The 21,321-nt window shown below is 37.3% G+C and overlaps 1 protein-coding gene across 1 annotated transcript in view; it reads left to right on the top strand.

The window, feature by feature from the left end:
• KIF13B (kinesin family member 13B) overlaps positions 1-21,321 on the top strand; it is a 268,551-nt gene that overhangs the window by 168,956 nt on the left and 78,274 nt on the right. Inside the window, exons 22-30 of the mRNA XM_045286833.1 lie at positions 560-717; positions 1,719-1,851; positions 12,395-12,541; positions 13,129-13,158; positions 14,643-14,742; positions 15,288-15,414; positions 16,164-16,219; positions 17,942-18,066; positions 20,827-21,003. Of these exons, the coding sequence (XP_045142768.1) occupies positions 560-717; positions 1,719-1,851; positions 12,395-12,541; positions 13,129-13,158; positions 14,643-14,742; positions 15,288-15,414; positions 16,164-16,219; positions 17,942-18,066; positions 20,827-21,003 (1,053 nt within the window). The remainder of the gene's footprint in view (positions 1-559; positions 718-1,718; positions 1,852-12,394; positions 12,542-13,128; positions 13,159-14,642; positions 14,743-15,287; positions 15,415-16,163; positions 16,220-17,941; positions 18,067-20,826; positions 21,004-21,321) is intronic.

A 21,321-nucleotide genomic window follows, 5' to 3' on the forward strand; every position in this document is an offset into this window, starting at 1 on the left:
CCTCCAGACTATTCATCCAGTCTATCTTATCTAGATAGATCTGTAGAGATAATAATATGCATCAAAAACCAAGCCATAGCAAGATAGGCGATCAGTGAGAGCACAGCGCTGGCAACAAAAAAGGAAACCAATCACCCAAAGAAGAATAAGTTAATTAAAAGAAAAAAATTTTAAGCAGAAAGAAAAACCTGTAAATAGATCAAGGTCTGGTTTTTTATCTCTAGGCCTGTCCTTCAGTCAGGACCGATGGGGTACCATAGTCTGGCCCCCGAGTCTGTCCTTTGTACTCCCTCGGGGGCTCTCTGCTCTGCTCCCACGATTGCTCTGCCGCACACCCTTTGTGGTTTGCCTCAGTGTCTCAGGGTCAGTCTGGGCCAGTCCCGACGAACCCTTGATAATTTATAAATTATTTTTATTTTCATATCTTACACTATCCGCTGTCTTAAAGCTTTCTATTTTCTATTTCTTTCCTTCACAATTAAGTATATAAGTCTGGGAATAAGTAACCATATAGTTTCCAGAAACTATAAAGTTCTGCAATTAACTTTTTTCTTTTCAGGAGTTTTCTGTTAATATCACTGAAGATTTCATTGAGCATCTTTCAGAAGGTGCTCTGGCAATTGAAGTGTATGGCCATAAAATGACTGATCCTCGAAAAAACCCCACCCTGTGGGATTTGGGAATTATACAAGCAAAAACACGTAGTTTCCGGGATAGGTGAGCTTTATATATCCATCTGATTTAATTTTTAGATTTTTAAAAATTGAATATTGCCATTTAAAAAGAATTGTTATGTCTGGGACATTGCCAGAATGGGAGATGGCATCTTTAGAGTGATAATAGCATAGGTAAACGTTTTCAGAGAAGTGAACTTTGAAGTGTGAAAGGAAGTTAAATGTGTAAGTATTTAGGAAGACACAGAAAATGAATTTGTTAAAGAATAGGTAGCTAATCATTTTTAATTACTTCTAATTGAGTATCTGTGCAGAAAATTGATCAAGATCTATTCCTGGAATTCTGGTTTACTTACTGTGTCTGTTGTTCACAGCTCTTTTCAAGTAGCATCCCTGAACAAGGGAAATAGTCTTAGTTGATGAGCAGGATTTTGTTAGAGTTGAAAGGAATAGACAAATATATCCTATTTTAAGATTTTTTTTATTAAATTATAAGATAAAACCCAATATTATTGTGCATTTGGAACATGTTTTAGCAAATACTGAACTAAAAGGTGAGGCTTTTCTTGAGTCTCATTTTGATCTAAGAGATACTTGTAGTCATAGAAGCTTGCGTACTACCTCAGTTTATCATTGGCAGAATATTTACTTTATTGTGTATATGTGATTAAAGTGTTTAGATTTTTGAATAAATGCTTTGAAATATATGATTATCATATCCTTTTGGGGAAAAAACCCAACAAAACAGTAAGCCAGTCCTTGTTAGGATATTGTGGTTAACTTTGGGTTTTACTAAATTTGCCAATATGTATATGATTATTGATCATTGAACTATCCCAAATTCTACTGAGTTATTTTGGTCAGAAATCTCTACTACTGGTAATTCTCATTTGTAGTGTGCTAAGTTGCCTTTATTTCAAGCAATTTTACTGGTTATCATTAGCTTGTTACGGGGTTCTAATAATACCTAATACCTAAATGTAGTACATATTGAAATAGAAATAAACAATATGTGATTTTCTAAGAACTCCAACTGCTTCCTAGATGGAGTGAAGTTACCAGGAAAGTAGAATTCTGGGTCCAGGTCCTGGAACAGAATGAAAATGGTGAATACTGCCCTGTAGAAGTGATACCTGCCAAGGATGTACCAACAGGAGGTGTTTTCCAGCTCCGGCAGGTAACAAAAATGTGAATATTATCCATGTATATTCCCTTCCTTAATAGTAGAAAGTGTAATAGTAGATTTCCTTTAGCAGAAAACACCATGCTTGAGACATGCTTGGGACTGCAGACTTAACTCTGACTCATAGCAGCCGTATGCACAGCAGAAAGATTGTGTGAGCCCATTGTTGCCGTCACTGTTGCCGTCACTGTCGCAATCTGTCTCCTTGAAGGCCTTCTTCTTTTGTGTGACCCTGTTTTACCAAGCATGATATCCTTTTCCAGGGACTGGTCTTTCCTGAAACATGGCCAAAATATGTGAGTTGAAGCCTTACCCTCCTTGTTTCTAAGGAGCATTCTGGCTGGCTGTACTTCCTCCAAGACATTTATTTGTCTGACAGTCCACAGTATTTTCAATATTCTTTGCTAGCATCATAATTTAAGTGCATCAGTTCTTTTCTAATCTTCCTGTTCATTGTCCAGCTTTCATATCTATATGAGGTGATTGAAAGTACCACGACTTGGGCATCTTAGTCTTCAAAGTAACATTGTTTTTCTTTAACACTTTAAAGAGTTCTTGTGCAACAGATTCATCAAATACAACAAGTTATTTAATTTCTTGACTACTCGCCTGAGGATTGACTGTGGATCCAAGTAAAATGAAAATCTTGACAATTTCCGTTATCTGTTTACATGATGGTTTCTGGTGGTCCACTTTATTTTCTTAGAGTTGTTATCTGTATTGATAGTTATGGCCTTGGATCTTCAACAATAAGTGTTTCAAATCCTTTTCAACAAGCAATATTGTAGCATCTGGGTAGCAGAGGTTAATGAGCCTTCCTCCAGTCTGATTTCATATTCTTCTTTTTATAGTCCAGCTTTAGCACTTAGTAGCTCAACAAACAGACTGAATAAGCAAGGTAAATGATACAACCCTGACTCATACCTTTCCTGATTTTAAACCATGAAAATCTGCTTGTTGTATGTATGTATGTTTGAGTTCTTCAGGAGCACAATTAAATATTGTAGGATTTCCATTCTTTGCAGTTTATTCATAGTTTGTTATGATCCATGTAATCCAATGCCTTTTCATAGTCACTAAAACAAATAAACATCTTTCCTGGTATTATCTGCTTTCATCCAAGATCCAGCTGACATGTTATCAACAATGGTATCTCTTGGTCCACATCATCTTCTTAATTTGACTTGAATTTCTGGCTGCTCCCTGTCAATGTACTTTCTCATCAGCAAAATTTTACTTGTCCATGGTGTTAATGATGTTGCTCAATAATTTCCACATTTTGCTGGGTCACCTTTCTTTGGAATGGTGCACAACTAGTGATCCCTTCTAGTCCTTTGACCAGGTAACTCCTCTCCACATCTCTTGGCACAGATAAGTGAGCGCTTCTAAAACGGCATCTTTTTTTCTTTTTAAAACATCCCAGTTGACATTTCATCGATTCCTGGAACCTCGCTTTTCACTAGTGCCTTCAGTGCTGCTTGGACTTCTTCCTTCAATACCACTGGTACTTTGTCATGTAGGACTCTGAAATGGTTGAATATCAATCCATTCTTTTGGTACAGTGATTCAGTGTGTCCCTCCCATCTTCTTTTGATGCTTCCTGCTTGATTCAATATTTTGCTCATGGTATCTGTGTTAGTCTGGGTAGACTAGAGAAACAAATTCATAAACACGCATATGTATGTAAGGGAGAGGTTTATATACAAGAGGAACTGAGCATTGGGAAAATATCCCAACCCAGTCCAGTCCAAGGCCATAAGTCTGATATTAGCCCATATGTCCGATAACCAATCTATAAAGTCCTCTTCAGACTCACGAAACACATGCAATGAAGCCAAAGGCAGGATGATCTCAAGCCAGTGGGTAGAAAGTCTTTGGGTCCAGTGGTGTTGTGAGCATCTTAGTGCTGGCAGGAGTCTCTCTGTGGCTGCTCCGGCTTCCGAGGTCTGGTTGCATCCATGTGCCTTGTCTTCTGTAATGTCTCCCAGGAAGTAGCAGAGACAGAGAGAGAGAGAGATGTCTTCCACTTCCAAGGAGGAAGTCCCAGATTTCCCAGAATTCTCAGGAGAAGGCTATGTCCACACAAAAGTCTCATTGGCTATCTCCAGATTGACAGCCTAGACTCGACCCCTACACTCTTACTCCTTAAATTGACACCAGATTAGGTGACTACCACAGTATCTTTCAGTATAACAACTTAAGGCTTAAATTATTTCTTCCAAACTGTGATATGCTGAGTATGTTCTTCCCATTTAGCATGATCTTCCAGTTTGTTTTTTTAAATCATTTTACTGGGGGCTCCAGTTTGCTTTTAACTTGTGGTCTTTGCATGTTTCACTAGAATACTTGAGCAGCCTTTTGAAGAATTCTTCTGTTTAGCTCTTTTTTTTTTTGGTTTGGTTTGGTTTTTTATCATTTTATTGGAGGCTTCCACAGCTCTGATAACATTCCATATACATCAATTGTATCAAGCATATTTGTACGTATGTTGCCATCATTTTCTAAACATTTACTTTCTATTTGAGCCCTTGGTATCAGCGCCTCTTTTTTCCCTCCCTCCCCCCCACGCTTGTCACCCCTTGATAAATTATAAATTATTATTATTTTCATATCTTACACTGGCCACTGTCTCTCTTCACTCATGTTTCTGTTGTTCATCTCCCTGGTGTGTGTGTGGTGCTTGTGGGGAGTTGTTTAGCTCTTTTATGTTATCATTTCTTCCAGTTGCTTCAGTAACAGTATAGTCATGAGCTCTTTCAAGAGTCTGACATCCACTTGGTCTTTTCTTTCTTTCCTGGCTTTTAATGACCTTTTGCTTTTCTTCATGTATAATGTGCTTGATAACCTACCACTCATCTGGTTTTCTGTCAGTAGTGTTTGATTTGTCAAATCTGTTATTGAGGTGGTCTCTAAATTCAGGTGGGATACAGCCATGGCCATATTTTGGTTCTCAGCGGCTTTAATTTTAATTTTCTTCAACTTCAGTGTAAATTTGCATATGAACACTTGATGGGTTGTTCTGTAGTTGGGCTTGACCTTGATTTGGCTGGTAACTTTGAGTTTCTTCTTTATCTCTTCCCACAGGGACAATCAATCAGTTCAATTATTTCATTCCATCTGGTGAGGTCCATGTGTATAGTCACTGTGTTTTTGAAAAAGGTATTTGTTATGAAGAAAACACTGGTCTTACAAAATTCTGTCATGCAATCTTGTTTCTATCATTTCTTTTTTTAGTATATGTGCTGCCGAAGCGAGCACTTGTTTCTATCATTTCTATACCCAAGGTCATATTTTCCAAATACTGATCCTTCCTCTTTGTGTCCAATTTTCACATTCTAATCACCAGTAATCATCAATTTATCATGATAGCATGTTTCATTAATTTCAGACTGCAGATGTTGGTAGAATTCTTTCGTTTCTTCCTCATTGACTTTCGTGGTTGATATATAAATTTGAGTAAAAGTTGTAGGCATATAGATGTTATCATGTGCTGCATTGACAGCTGAAAGGTTTGTGCTTTTTAATGGTATATGTAATGTCCTTCCTTGTGACTTTATCATTCCACATAGAAAAAAAAAAGATTTTCCAATTCAGAATAACCAATACCAGTCCATTTCAACTCATAAAGTCTAGGATATCAACCTTTGTGTGTTCCCTTATATTTTTGATGACTTCTAATTTTCTTAGAGTCATACTCGGTACATTCCATGTTCCAATTATTAATGGATGTTTGCAGTTATTTCTTTTTATTTTGAGAAATGCCCCAATAGCTAGGTTCTAAAAGCTTTCCTACATCTGTCATTAAGATAGGCTCAGTTGTGGGGAGGAAGCTTTTGCATGCTTTCCAACATGAGAGGCTCATCTTTGGGCACTATGGCATATAAGGTTCTGCTGCTGTTCGTACTGTTCTCAATGGCAAATTCCTCAGAGGCAGACAGTTTATTCCTTCTTCCTAGTCTCTTATTAGCCTAGAATCTCTACTGAAATCTGTTCACCTTAGTAAAACCTGCTAGTGTTTGATAAAACAATTGCCTAGCATCACAGCAACATACAAGCTACCACAATGGCAAACTGACAGATGAGTTGGGGCTTAAGACATGTTAAGTGCCATTGAGTTGGTTCCCACCCAGAACAACCCTGTGTATAATAGCAGGAAACTGCCAAGTCCTGCACCATCCTCACAATTGTTCTTATTTTGGAGCCCATTATTGCAACCACTCTGTCTATCCATCTTGTCGAGGGCCTTCCTTTTTTTCTTTTTTTTTCACTGTGCTTCCACTTTACCAATGCCCAGTCCTTCTTCAGGGACTAGTCTCTCATCTGACAACATGTCCAAAGTATGTGAGAAGAAGTCTCACCATCCTTGCCTCTGAAGAGCATTCTGCCTGTGCTTCTTCTAAGACAGATTTGTTTGTTCTTTTGGCAATCCATGCTACTCTCAGTATTCTTGCCAGCACCACAGGCAGAGAGTCCAGAATTATAATACATCACAGAAGGAATTATACCTAGAAGGGCCATGTTAATTGGTTACATCTCAGCTATACTTTGTTTTATCCAACCATTAGTAGAGCAGTGGGTTTTCATCCTTAAAACAATATTGTAATAGTAGATGAGTTTTAGAAAAGAAGTGCTGAAGGCATTCAAAGCAAAATGAAGGAAGGGTAAATTTTAAAAAATTGCCTGCAGTTTTTAAGTTTCTGAATGCTTTAGGAGGAAGATAATAAAGATTTGCACTGAACATATAAATGGAAGAAAATTAATTTTAGCATATTCAATTATGTATCTGGCAAGGAACTAAAGCTAGAGGAAATTAGCTTAAATTGAAGCACATGATAAAATGGCATTCTTAGAGGCGTGAAGAACATCTTTTTCTGAGCATCTGTTAAATTTATATATCATCCTTGGATGACATAGAAATCCATCTATTGGAAGGTAAGCATAAATAGTCTGTGGTTTAGTGTGAAAGGTAGGCGAACATTAAAGTAGTTATCATACTTGTAGTCTATATTCAAAGTTTTTAAGCTTATCAGAAAAGACTTGTTCTGGACAATGTAAGTCTTGACCTGGATTTGGAAAAGAATCAGTGCAAGAGCTGACAAGGTATTTCATGTACAGATGGAAAATGTAAAGATGCAGGGACTGGAATTAGGTAAGATTGGGTAGAAAATAACATGTAAGAAGGGCTAGAAAACAGAGAGAAGAGATGAAGCGTATGGCAGCTAGTTAATGAGGACCTTGAATGCTACACTCATTTGAATTTAATATGCTTGAAAATTAGGCCTACTGTTTTTGTATGGGGAACTGGGAGAATAAAATTGATTTGTTTATTGTACAAGTATTTATTGAGTCTTGTGTGATGTGACAGTCACTAAGTTTTAGGCCTATTATGGATAAGACAAACAGATTTTTTATCTTGGATCCGGGAGGCTAGTGAGAGAGAATGATTTTTACCAAATAATTTCATAAATAAGTATAAAAATACAGCTGTGATCAGTTTTACTAATTACCTGAAGTATGAAAGTTTTCCAGTGATGATATTTAACCTACTCTGGGGTAATTGGGAAGACTTTCTTGAGGGACCAACAGTGAGTTAAGTTGTGAGAGATGACTGAGTTAACTGGGCAAATTTGGAAGTACCTCTGCAGAGAGAAGGCCATGTGCACAGGTTTACATGGGGAAACAGAATGCCTATGTGGCTGGCTGACAGCACAGCAAAGCAAGTAAGGTGTGAGGCAAAGCTGAGAGGCAGGTAAATATGAGGGTCCTTTAAAAGGTTGTGGAAAAATTCCATTACCTTATACTTCCATTTTTTCATGAATTGTTTGTAGTCCCTTGAGTGTAGGGCCTTGCTGGTCTTGTAGACATTTGTATTTCTCAAAAGGCGCTTTGCTTCTTAGTAAAGAGCATTTTGAATGGGACAAAAATAGATATGGAGGAACTAGTAAAAAAATAACATGGCACACAACTCTGATAGTTTGGACCCTAAACCCACTGCCATTGAGTCAGTTTTGGGATTTCTGAGACTGGGAATTTTTAAGGGAGCAGAAAGCTTCATCTTTCTCTTTCCGAGTGGCTGGTGGGTTGGAACTGCCAATTTTGCATAGCACACCATCATGCAACCCACTATGCCACCATGACTTAGTTTGGACTATAGAGGTAGTTTAAGAAGAGATGGAGTAAAATAAATGTTGAAAGCTATTTGAGTGGTAAAATCTCTGTAGCTGCTAATTAGGGAGGCACCGTGACTGCACTCTTCATTGAAAATGCAACCCTGGAAAAGAGTGGATCTGAAAAGAACATGAATTCAGTTTTGATTATGTTGGATTTAAGAAACCTCTGAAACATCCAAAAAGAGACAGTGCAGTGTAGACCTCAGAGACAAGATCTAGGTTAGAAATATGCATGGTTGACTTACCTATATAACTGTAATTGAAATGAGCCTTAAAGTGAGATTATTGAGAGGGAAAGTATGCAGTGTGAGAAGAAAGCAGAATCTAGAACTGAATCATGAGTCAGTAAACCCAGAAATACTGACTAGTAGAGGTAACAGGGCCTGCAAAAGAATATTTGAGAATAAGCAAGTCAGGTATGCATGAAAATCAGGAACTAGTTTATGTTAAGGGAGTCATTGTTTGATGGGGTCAAGCAAAATAATTTCCCTAAATTTGAACACCTGTATATTTAATGTTAGAAACACTTGACAGCATTGTGATATGTGCATGCGATACTTCAGGAAACAGCCATGTACTTTTTAGATGTCATCTAGATCTACTACCTGGAATGGCACAACTATGGTTGAGTGATTTTTCCAAGGTCAAACAAGTTGTTAGTGATAACATTTGAGTTCTAATCCATGGACCATAACTGTTATTAGGTTGAACCATGTGAAATTTATGTTTTTGTGGGGAAAAATTGGTCTGACATTAATAATTACAAGAAGTCTAATCTAATAGTTACAGCATATTTTCAGATTTTTCTATGGACCACTAAGCTAGTCCAGGATTCTTCCCCTTTGTCCTCTCCTTATCCGGAGTCTTCCCCAAAGTCCATATTTCACTTATTACACATAAGCACATATCTAAAATAAGTCACTTTTGTTGTTACTCAACTTCTTTAGAAAACGAAAATATCTTCTGATTAACATATCTTCATACCATCTATCTGATGTATAATTCTTGAGAAATACTAAATTTAATATTAATGTATTAAATCAATAGGCTTAATTAGTTCATCTATTCAAATCTAGTTTGATAGGACCAGTCATTTTCATAGTTGATTTTCTTGATAATACAAAGAAAGTTCTTAGACAGAACATACAACATTCTTCTAGTTCTTTAATGGGGCACACCGCCCCCCACTATCATGACCCCAGTTCTGCCTTACAAATCGGCTAGACCGGAGCATGTACAGATGAGAGCTCTTGACACACAGAATCCAGGACAAATAAACCCATCAGGAACAGTAATGGGAGTAGCAATACCGTGAGGGTAGGGGGATGGTGGGGGGAGAAGGAGGAGAAACGGGGAACTAAGTGCAGGGATTGATGTATTAACACCCTCCTCCCCCAGGGCTATGAACAACAGAAACGTGGGTTAAGGGAGACAACGGATATTGTAAGATATGAAAATAATAATGATTTATAAGTTATGAAGGGTACATGAGGGTGGGAGGGTGGGGGGAAAGGAGCTGATACTAAGGGCTCAAGCAGAAAGCAAATGTTTTGAAAATGATGATGGTAACATGTATAAATAAATTTGTTTGATACAATTGATGTATGGATTGTTATAAGAGCTGTAAGAGCCCCAAATAAAATGATTTATTAATTAAAAAGAAAGTTCTTGGAAACAAAGTCTGATAGAAAAGGGAAAAGTAGTTGACTTGAAATTATAGATTCAAATTTCATTTTTTAATTCTGTTTTAGGTTCTTAAAATTTATAAATGAATTTTGTGGGCAGTAATTTTACAACTCTTATTGCAATCCATACATCAATTGTATCAGGAATATTTGTACATGTTTTGCCATCATTCCTTTCTAGACATTGACTTTTTATTGAGCCCTTGGTATCAGCACCTCTTCTCCCCCACCCCCCATGGCCCCTTGATAGATTATAAATTATTATTATTTTCATATCTCACACCAACTACTGTCTCCCTTCCCCCATGGTTTCTGTTGTTCTTCCCCCTGGAGGGGTGTATGTGGCTATGTGTCAATCATTGCGATCGGTTCCTCCTTCCCCACCCTTCCCCCTACCCTTCTGGTATTGCTTTTCCCATTTCTGTTCTTGGATTCTGTGTGTCGTGAGCTTTTATCTCTTATCTACACCTATGTACATGTTCCAGTCCAGTCCAGAGTGGGAAGCAGCACTAGGGTCATGATAGTGGGGGATGAGAAAGCCTCAAGGAAACAGAGAAATAGTGTGTGTTTCATCGGTGCTTTACTACTCTCCAGGTTGTCTCATCCCTTCCCTGTGACCCCTCTGTGTGGGGATGTTCCATTGTCTACAGATGGGCACTGGGTCTCTACTCTGACCTCCCTTGTTCTCAACAATACATTTTTGTTTGTTTGTTTGTTATGGATCTTCTGACGCCTGTTACCAGGTCCCGTTGACACCTCATGATCGCACCGGCTGGTATGCTTCTTCCATGTGGGCTTGTTGCTTCACTGCTGGATGGCCACTTGTTTAACTTCAAGCCTTTAAGACCCCAGGTGGTTTATCTTTTGATAGCTGGGCATCAGCTGCTTTTTTCACTACATTTGCTTATGTACCCATTTTGTCTTCAGCAACTGAGGGCTGGGGGCCGCGGCATCACAAAATGCCATTTTGTTAGAACAAAGTGTTCTTGTATTGAGGGAGGATATGAACTGAGGCCCAAGGTCCGGCCAATACTTCTATTTTTTTATGGACTAATGTATATTTACATATGGACACAACTATGCTTATACCTCTATCCATAGCTTTGCTGCCTAGAGCCTTCCTCTATTTCTTTTTGCCTTCCACCTACCCCACTATCATGTTTCCCCACTTAGTACTTCCTCTCAGCTAGGTTGCTGTTGCTCCAACACCCCCAGGATCTCTACAACTTACTTGTTGTTGGTTTTAATTCCTTAAGTGTTCCCCAGTCTGTAGTGTTGTTTGCTCACCACACCCTCACCCTCCAGGTCTCCCCCCAAGGTCATTGCCCCCCATTACTTTCTCCCTGAGCTTGCTTCCCATGCCTGTCTTATGTAACTGGGCAAACCAACAATGACATAGACCAAACAATAAGAAAAAAGAAGATTGGAAAAGGAAAAAAGAGAAATAACATACATAATTCCAGGTCTGTCTGCTGGTCTTGGGGGAGTTCCAGGAGCTGCCCCTCCTAGCCTGAATTCTATTTGGGGGGCTCTTTAGGGGCTTTGTGGTTTGTCTTTGCTACAGTTGCTGATCTGTTATTCTCCCTTCTTGGTTTGCCTTGAAGGATACCTTATTTTCTATTCGTCTTAAATTTGTAATTTGGCTTAAAATTATTTTCACTTTGAAAATAAGACAGTGATTCAAAGGCAGTTGTCTTTCTTATTCCTATGATTATTAAAAAAATAATCATACTACATACTCTAGAATATCCTCTAACATATTATACCATGTGTTTTTATAATAATATTTTAATTATTTAATTGTATATATCACAATTTATTTCAACAGTTACCAATATTGTACATTTAAATTATATCTAATTTTTGTTATTCTTAGGAGAGCATTTAGGAGCCCTGGTGGCATAGTGGTTACGTTGGGTTACTAACCTCAAGGTCATCAGTTCAAAACCACCAGCCACTCCTCAACAGAAAGCTGTGGCTTTTCCACTCCTGTAAAGAGTTACAGTCTTGAAAACTCACACAGGTGGTTCTCCCTGCCCCATAGGTCAGCTAGGACTCAGTGGCAGTAAGGCTTTCTTTTTTTAGGAGACCTGTAGGATTTCCCATTTCTCTATGTGTGTGTATATACATATACATATATACATATACATATATATATGACTACTTAAGATATATTCCTAGAAACTGAATTTCTGGTTCAGTGGATACTTAGATTTTTGAGACAAATTACCCTGAAGATAGATGATAGCCATTTATATTATTACCAACAATGTGTGATTTTGCCTCTTTCCTGGGGAAACATTTATAGTTAAATAAATGTAAAGCAAGTTTATCACAATTATTTTAATATGTATTTATTTTAGTATCAGTAGATTGGTTGGCCAGCTTTTGTATTGACTTTGTTATAATACTTTAATATTTTTACTGAAAAATGTATAAATCCAAAAAATATATATTTATTTTGTGTCCTGATAATTTCCTTAAAAGGTAAATCATTTTTCCTAATTAATATTTTCATTTATGTGTTAGTAGTTGAATTTTATTGTTTATGAAGAAATCGTGTCTCCAGATTTAAATGTTTTCACAACATCAGCCAGTAGAGGTCTCTCTAAACCAAAAATTTTCAAGAAACCGATTTATTTATTTATTTAAAGAAACTCTTAAAAATTGTCTGTGATACAGGGGCAATCCCGGCGGATTCAAGTTGAAGTGAAGTCTGTACAGGAATCTGGTACTTTACCACTAATGGAAGAGTGTATATTGTCAGTTGGCATTGGATGTATAAAAGTTAGACCATTCCGATCCCCCAAAACTCATGAGACTTTCCACGTAAGTATCTATGCTGGTTTTGCTCTTAAAGGAAGGTAAAGCCAGGAGAGAGAGTTCAGAGTCTTAGGGGCCTGTCAGAAAACTGCCCTCCATGAACAATTCTTTCAACATCTCTCTCTCTCTTTATTGCATTCTCACAAACTCACTGTGACAGATGGCTGGGTTTTGCTTTGGCTCTTGGCAACCTGAGAGTTAAAACATTTCAGCCTCTCGAAAGAGTGTCTAATAGTGATTAACTTCCTCAGCTTCTCTCCCCCCTCAACATAAACCCCCTACTGGCTTATAAAGACTGTTTGCCAGCAGGTGTTTGATTTCCCCTGGCGAGTGGGAGTATAAACCCAGCAGGGAAAGTATTGTACTGGTTCCTGAAAAGGTCAAATGAGTATAGTTCACTCTCCTCAGAGAAACTCAAGGTTTCATTTCATTCCCTGAGGACTATGAAACCAAAAGTGAGGGTGAAGGTAGGTGGGACATGAAATAGCATACTAATTAAATTCAAAAACATAATACGGAGAAAGATTCCACTTGTTTAGCATAGGCTAATTCTTAGATAATTTTTTTGTTATTCTGCATTTTTTTTTCTTTAGGAAGAAGAAGATGACATGGACAGCTACCAGGTAATTTTGCACCTGCTTGCCTCATCAAATAAGTTTGATTAGCATCAACATTCTTGGAGCTTGCTGTACTGTTACTTAATAAGTATGCAGTTAAATTTGATCCAAATATTGTTTTTTCTTAAGTTAAAACACACTAGAGATCAATGAGTATAGCTTTATAAAGTACAATCTTTTAGACTCAGGTAGTTTAATGTGTTATCCCAAAGAAATTATGTGTGAATGTGGCTCTTTTATTCAGGATTCCCACAGAACCACAGCCTCTTCCTTGTTCTTTTTCTGTCCTTGAATGGAGACACCACTACCCTTTTTACCATTGCACTTGGCTTACACTGTGCTTCAGTCAAGCCACGCCCCTGAGGTATTTTTCATACTCTGAAGCCCATGTCTCTTTCCCATACTTGCAGTCATTTACATGGTTTTTTTTTGTTTTCCTTTTAATAATCTCCTGCAAGAATTTGTTTATGTGTGTTAAATTTTTATCATGTTAGTCTTGGCTCATCCTTCGGGGCCATCAGAGCAAATCCTGATTATGGCATCCAGTGTAGTCACTCTTCTGGTTTTTTTATCATTCTAATTTGATAAGAAGTCTGCCATCGTATAAGTCACTGATAAAAATATTGTGTCAGATGGAGTAAAAATGCAGAGACCTGTAGCACAACAATAGAGACTTCGTTTTAAGCTGTTATTTTTTCCATTCATTACTGTTGTTTGCATGTGGTATTTCAGTTAGATGTCGATGAGAATGTCATAAGCTATTTGGTCAAGTGCCTTAGTGAAATCCAGATACTACATCTATAGCATTCCACTGGCCTATCCAGTCTTGTAACTCTATTAAAAAAAGGAAATGATGTAAGATTGGCATTTGTTCAGGTGTTGACTGGTAGAGCTGCTAGACTGTCAGTAACAAACACACAAGCACGACGTACACTGGGCAGGAGAGGGAGAGGGAGAGGAAGCAGAGGGAGAGGGAAGGGAAGAGAGAGAAAGAGAAAAAACATGTTGGAGAGAATAATGAAGCATGTTGAACACACTAGGTAAGACTTGTGAAGAATATTTCTGCGGGTTCTGAAGGATATAGGTTATTGTTTATTATTTGAGTTTTATCCAGCAAAGAATTTTACTTGCAAGTAATTGGAACCATTAGAAAGAAAACTGCTTCTGGGTACCAGAGAATATCCCTTGAGACTATCCTTTGAGTCATGCTTTAACTTCTGAGAATTTCTGTTCTGAATTATGGTTGGAGTCAACCATAATTTAGTAGTAGGGTAGAAATTAAGAATTTACTGTATAATACTTTACATTTTTGAAGCATGTTAGAAAAGACTGCACTATCAATTTCTTTTTCTTTATATTTTACCAACCCTAACCCTAAACCTGAACCTAAGTCTAACACCAACCCTAACCCTAACCCCGCGCTATCAGTTTCAAAGAAACTGTTTTGGTACGCTGTTTATTTATTTTTTTCCTTTTTTTTTCTCTTGCAGGACAGGGATTTAGAGAGACTACGTAGAAAATGGCTGAATGCATTAACAAAACGTCAGGAGTACTTAGATCAACAACTACAAAAGCTTGTCAGCAAACGTGGTAGGAAAAGCAAGATGAATATTTTCCTCCCCACCAAATCAGTAGATAATTAATCTCGATTTGCAGCCACATAAATTAAAAAGCCAGATGAACAAATGAATAGCAAATTGTCGAGCATATAAATGTTACTCCCAGTTTTCTTTGTTTTGCTTCCTTTCATAGGAATTTTTATGTATCCATTTGCTCAAATTTTCAAGCACTCACATAACAACAAAGAAAGAGAAAAGGCAAGGTTGTTAGTCAAAAGCAACTTTAAAAAGAATGTTTATTAATCAACATACTTGGGTTTTCTAATTCCAGAGCAAGTAATTCCTTAACTTTAGGCTTTCCATGAACTGAAGATGACCTCTTAGAGCATAAGCCACCAGCTGACAGTTACTGGAGCTCTCCCCCACCCGCCACCTTTGATCGCTCATTATTGGTAGTAGAGAAGTGTATTGATTTTCCAGTGATTCTTTATCAATCAAAATATATAATGTTTACCTAGAATGAACGTATAAAAAGCAATTGAACTCTCTACTTGATTCCTATGCCTTATGTTCCAGATAAAACAGAGGATGATGCTGACCGAGAAGCCCAACTTCTAGAGATGAGGTTGACTCTCACTGAGGAAAGGAATGCAGTAATGGTCCCCTCTGCTGGCAGTGGGATTCCGGGGGCCCCAGCAGAATGGTATGAAGCTTACAATATGTCTTTTGAAATTCTAAATAAATTGCCTGCTTTCAATATGAATTTTTCCGGTGTTTCAATTCATGGGAGATTCATAATGCACATGGGGGAAAAGTTATTTGAATTAAAGGAACTATTGAATTATTTTCATGAGTTGAATAACTGTGGCCTAAAATGGCGTTTATGAAATAATGTTGTTATTGGCCAAAGGTATTAAGATTTCTGAGAATCTAAATCAATATTTAGTGCCATTGCACTTACATTAAACGAAAAGTTAATATGTTAATTACTTGGGGTCAATCCCTTAAAAGACTGTCCTGCCACAATAAAATTACATCTCCAGAAGTTCTTGGGTTTTGTGCTGATTTAAACTGTACTGTCAGCAGATGTTCTATGCCACTTTATAGATATTAAAAATAGCAAATTAAACCACATGGGGCCCTCAAGTATATAATGTTGTTAGACAATATGTTTAAATGAGGGACTTGAATTATAAACAGGTTTATGCATCTTATAAGACTAACTTCTAGTATCAGAGACTATGATAATTACACATAAACAGCACTGGTACAAAGAAGTAGCTCCAGTTAAGTCTTTGTTGCATTTATAATGTTAAATTTTGTAAAACCAGTAACTCGCATTATATTTGACTTGTCCTGTAACACTTCTGGAGGTTATTAGGGTTATACCTTGATAAACATGCTCCTGTGAAAGCCTGCTTTGTTGGAGATGCGATTTGTTCTTTGTTTCAGGACTCCAGTGCCTGGGATGGAGACACACATTCCTGTTATATTTCTCGACCTAAATGGTAAGTTATGAGGTGTTTTCTGAAGGCGTACATCTCCTGGCAAATTACTGTCCAAATAACATGTCGGTTCTAACCGAGTATATAATTAGGTAATTCTGTAATCTTAAAGTAAAGTCATTTTATTGTGTTTATTCAGTAATTCTGTAATCCAAAAGTACAGTCTTTTATTGTGTCTACCCCTTTAGAAGAATGGGCTTTTTATAAGTGTAGTATTGCTATAACCATAATAGGTATGTTTCGTTGTGATGCTGTCTCATTTCCTTACCACAGTGACAGTGCTGTGTATATGCTTGGTACTCCCATCAACTTAGGATGATAGTAATATTTTGCATACCTATAAATATAAAGTAAAGTCTTTTCTTCTTTCTTTATTTAGGGAAAGACCCATATTGGGGTGGGACTCTCTGGAAAGAACTAATAGCTAACAATTCTTAGCTAATATTCTTTTGCTGATTTTTTTGTTAGCAATTTTCTAATAAATTTCTCACTTTTTCTCTAAGGTCTTCTGACATTCATTTGTTTTTAAATACCTGGCATTTTCTGGCTTTATTCTACCATGAGAACTCCTTTAGGTCTAGCTTTCTGGAGGAGAGAGAATGAAAATTTAAAAGGTAGATGATAAAAGAGGTAAAAATGAGTAAAAACATATCAGTTAAATCCCTGAAGTATCTAAAGATAGGAACTATGAATTAAAATCATTCTAACTAGACGTGCTTGCATGTCCTTGGTGTCATTCTCCTCCTGAACTAAAAGTGAGTTCTAATAACTGAGATGTTTAGGATCTTGTGACATTTAACTTCTTTGTACATATGGAAGATTTTTTATACATACACAGAAGTAGAGATTCATACTTAGCCACTCCATCGGCTATCCACTTGTTCACATAAATTTTCTAAAAATTTAGTGCCACAAGGTTATGTCCTACTTTATCCTCTTGAGCCAAGGATACTGAAATTTACTTCAGTCTAGTCTTAAGTTGAGGTTCTGAGGTGGGGACGGGGGCAACTACATAACAAAGTGGACAAGGATAAACTTAAAAGTCCCGATTAAAGGAGAAGACCAGGACCTTGCTCACTAAGCATTTTGAACATTCTGCGTATACCCAAAGCTATACACTAGAAAAGGTGCTGTTTTTCCCTACTCCCAAGTTTAAGATGGTTAGAGAGTTGGGAAATTAGCCTGAAATAGAATAATCAGAGTGCCATAGGGAAGCCTTCTAGTGTTTACCTCATGTTTCACGTTGCCTGCCAATTGATTGATCTTTTTCTTGAACTTTAGCTTTCTGAAAACAAAAACTAGTCCGACCCCCCCCCCCAAAGAAAACACTCTCCCATATTTTTGATTTCTTACCATGCCTTGTAAATGCAACTACTAAAATCAATGACTGAAAGGTAGAAAAATTTGGGTTCTAATCCTATCTTTAACATTTATGAGCTATGACCTTGGGTAAAAAGTCTAAGATGCCTTGACTTCAGTTACCTTCCATGTAAAATAAGTCTGAAAGACCAGAGAGTTCATAAAATGATTTCTTAGAGGCACATTTTATCTCTAAGGTAAGATAATGTAGACTATTTAATGATCATCATCCGTATTGCATGAGATTTCAGAGCAAAAAGCAAAAGAAATTTAAAGCAGAAGACTTTAAATAATCACACTGAAATTTAGCTGATAGAGGTTATCTTATAAAATGATCTCAGTGTTTAATGGAGCTCTTGCTTTTAGCTGATGATTTCAGCTCTCAGGATAATCTTGATGACCCAGAAGCTGGTGGATGGGATGCTACCCTCACTGGGGAAGAAGAAGAAGAGTTCTTTGAACTGCAGATTGTAAAACAGCATGATGGAGAGGTAAAGAAAGCATAACTTTAGATCAGACTCAAAACAGTTTCATTAACCTTTCCATGAGCATGAGAATAATTTCAGTGCTTATATTTCTCAAAACATATAAATGAAAGCCTCTCGCTGTGATTTCCAGAAAGAGTCGGACTTGAACACCAGAGTACACACATTCAGCTTTAGCTCCTCTCTTGGAAAGGGATCTATTTGTGTCATAGTGCATATCAGCGGTGGGCCACTCCCTGGATCGGGGCTTGATTTTGTTCCTCAGCATGTGAGAGTTGGAAGTAAATGCCAGTGAGGTCTATAGAGGTAAAATGACATTATCTTGGTGATTTGCTTTGAAATTCTTCAGAAAAGAAATTATTTTATTTTTAACACTTTATTGTGAAGGGGTGGAGTTTTACAGAGATAAAGGTTTTCCATTCCAATTCATACACATTTTGTTTCATCTCATTGATTACAATCCCCACAATGTAAATCATTTATCCCACTTTTTTCCTGTTTCCCATTTCTAACCCTTCCTGCCTTCTGACTTTGTCCTCAGGCAAATGCTGCCCTTTTGATATTGCTCTAGTGTTACTGGTCGCCTTACAGATCTCTCTATTGTGTGACTGAAAATTAAGTCTTAGATGTCTGCTCAGAAGCTATTAAGGCCTCCAGTTGTTACTCACCAAAGTTGGATGTAGAATATTTTCTTTGTGAACTAAGTTGTGCCAATTGACCTTGGTATCCCCCCATGAATATGGTCCCAAATGTATAGGCCCAGCAACGTACTCCTTCAAGGTTTTTGATGAAGACTAAGAAGGCTTCATAACTTTGTCCTCTGTGTTTTCTACTCCATTCAAGGAGATATTTGCAGCAGATGTAAATCTCTATGTAGAAATATCTTTGGTCAAACCTTTTATAGTCATGGCCATAGGTCCATTCTTCTTTCCATACCTGTTCATCTTGCATGTTTGTGTATGTACCAATGGATTACTGCTGTTATTATTATTGCAGGATCGTATGTATACTTACTATGTTGGCTTTCTCTCTTTTACTTCTCTCAGTGTCTTCCTTTGCGTTGACGCTTCTGTGCTGACCCCCCTTCATCATTAGGGTTCCTTTTGCTCTTCCCCCTCTCTTATCCAGGGTAACCATTAAAGGCAGCTTCTTTCTGTGTGAAAGCTTTTCTGGACTTTTTATAATAGTGATCTCATATAATTTTTGTCCTTTTGTGATTGACATATTTCAGTCAGCATCATGTCTTATAGGTTCATCCATGCTATGAATGTAATAATTTTGCTGTTACTCTTGAATGTCGAGTTGTATTTCATTGTGTGTCTGTACCACTGTTTGTTTGCCCATCTATTTCTGAAATCTTATAGATATCTATTTAATGTTCTTATATGATTTCTAATTTTTCACTTGTCAGTTTGTTCTTGTACTGCCTTCCTGAACTCATCCAGACTTTTGTCTTTGGTTTTGTTGTTTGTTTTTGTTTTGGGTCTGTGTTTTCCTGGATCTTCCTCCCAATCTGTTGAAAGTATCTAAATATCTTTCTTTTTTAATTTCTAATCAGGAATTTCCAATGCCCTTTCATCCTCAGTGAAGGTCTTCTGGCTTTATGTTTTGCACAATTGTTTGAGTCACTCTGTTTTGTTGCTTTGTGTAAATTGAGGTTGTTGTCTATCTCTAAAACTTTGTGTTTGTATTTAATTGATGTGTTTTCCCCAGGGTTCTTCCCTTTATTTTATTTGGTATGTCTGAGTGAGTGGGGTGGATGTGCTACTATATTTGCTACTTCAGAAACATTTAGCCTACTCACTACCTGTTTCCTGGTAGGCGTGATAAAAGATGAGTTGTTTGTGTAAAGAGTTTGTTCAGAATTGGGCTGATATTGGCCACTATCTTGTCTATCATCAGGTGGTATGAAAGTGGGTTAATGTATATACAATGGGGGGTGAATTCTATAGTTTCAAGAATGTTTGAGAAAGAATATTACAAAATTTGAAGGAAAGAAAGTTGCTGTAATGAACTGACAACACAACATTACTTAATGGTATTTCTGACTAAAAGACAACATTTGGGTTTAATAATGAGGAAACAAAAACCTACTTGAGAAACATTCTATAAAACAGTAGGCCTGTACCCTTTCAAAAAGTAAATGTCATGAAGGATAAAAAGAATGAGGAACTATTCCAGATTAGAGTGATCTAAAGGAAATGAAAACTAAATGCAATTTGTGATCATATTTTGGGACAATTGGAAAGATTTGAATATGTACTCTATATTAGATAATGTTGTATCGAGGTTAAATTTCCTGAGTATGGTAATTGTTCTATGGTTAAGTGAGAGGATGTTTTTGCTCTTAGGAGAGATACTTGCTAAACTATTTAGGATGAAGAGTAATATGCCTGCACTTTACTTTAATGTAATTCAGCAAAAGTAATAAGTATGTTTGTATGTGTGTATGGCAAAATGGTTACAGTTGATGGACTTAGAAGAAAGTCATATAGTAGTTCATTGAAGTAAATTTGCACTTTTTCTTCATGTTTGAAAAGTTTTCAGAATAAAAAGAGTGAAAGTTAGCAAGGCATAAATATTATGCGCTGTACTTCCCAGAGAAAGCAGAGTGAATTGTATATCCCAGTTGTATAAGGGTACGTCTCAAAGTAGAACTTGCTTGTGATTTACATAAGCCACCTGAGCTCAGGTGCCATTATTTCATTGAGAGAGCTTTTGTTTTTTATAGATGAGGGAAACATACATTCTTTGTCTTCTCTGCAGGTGAAAGCAGAAGCTTCCTGGGACTCTGCAGTACATAACTGCCCTCAGCTCAGCAGAGGCACCCCCTCAGATGAGCGACTGTTTCTCATCGTGCGGGTGACAGTCCAGCTCAGCCATCCAGCTGACATGCAGCTGGTATTACGCAAACGCATCTGTGTCAGTGTTCATGGCCGGCAGGTAAGTCATTTATCCTAGGAGAAATGACTATAACCCCAGATCCAACAGGAAGGCAGGGCCACAGAATGATTGTGCTGACTTAACTGTCCAAATACAGTCTCTGGAGCGCCGAGCTTTTCTTTTCAAGGTGACTGTTATTGTCCCAGAATAGATTTGCTTCAGTCTCCTAACATCAGCCTGGCTTCACATCTATTCTTCTTCTGTCAAACAGAAGTGTAGTTTTTGCCTTTTGATCTGAGTCCTACAAGATGAGAAGGTTCACTGGCAGATTGGCTGTCCATTAGTATTGCACTTCTTGCGCTGTTCCCTTTTCTATTC

Source organism: Echinops telfairi, unplaced genomic scaffold (genome assembly GCF_000313985.2).
Source record: "Echinops telfairi isolate 266 unplaced genomic scaffold, ASM31398v2 ScPeMD7_9;HRSCAF=40, whole genome shotgun sequence".
NCBI lineage: Eukaryota > Metazoa > Chordata > Mammalia > Afrosoricida > Tenrecidae > Echinops > Echinops telfairi.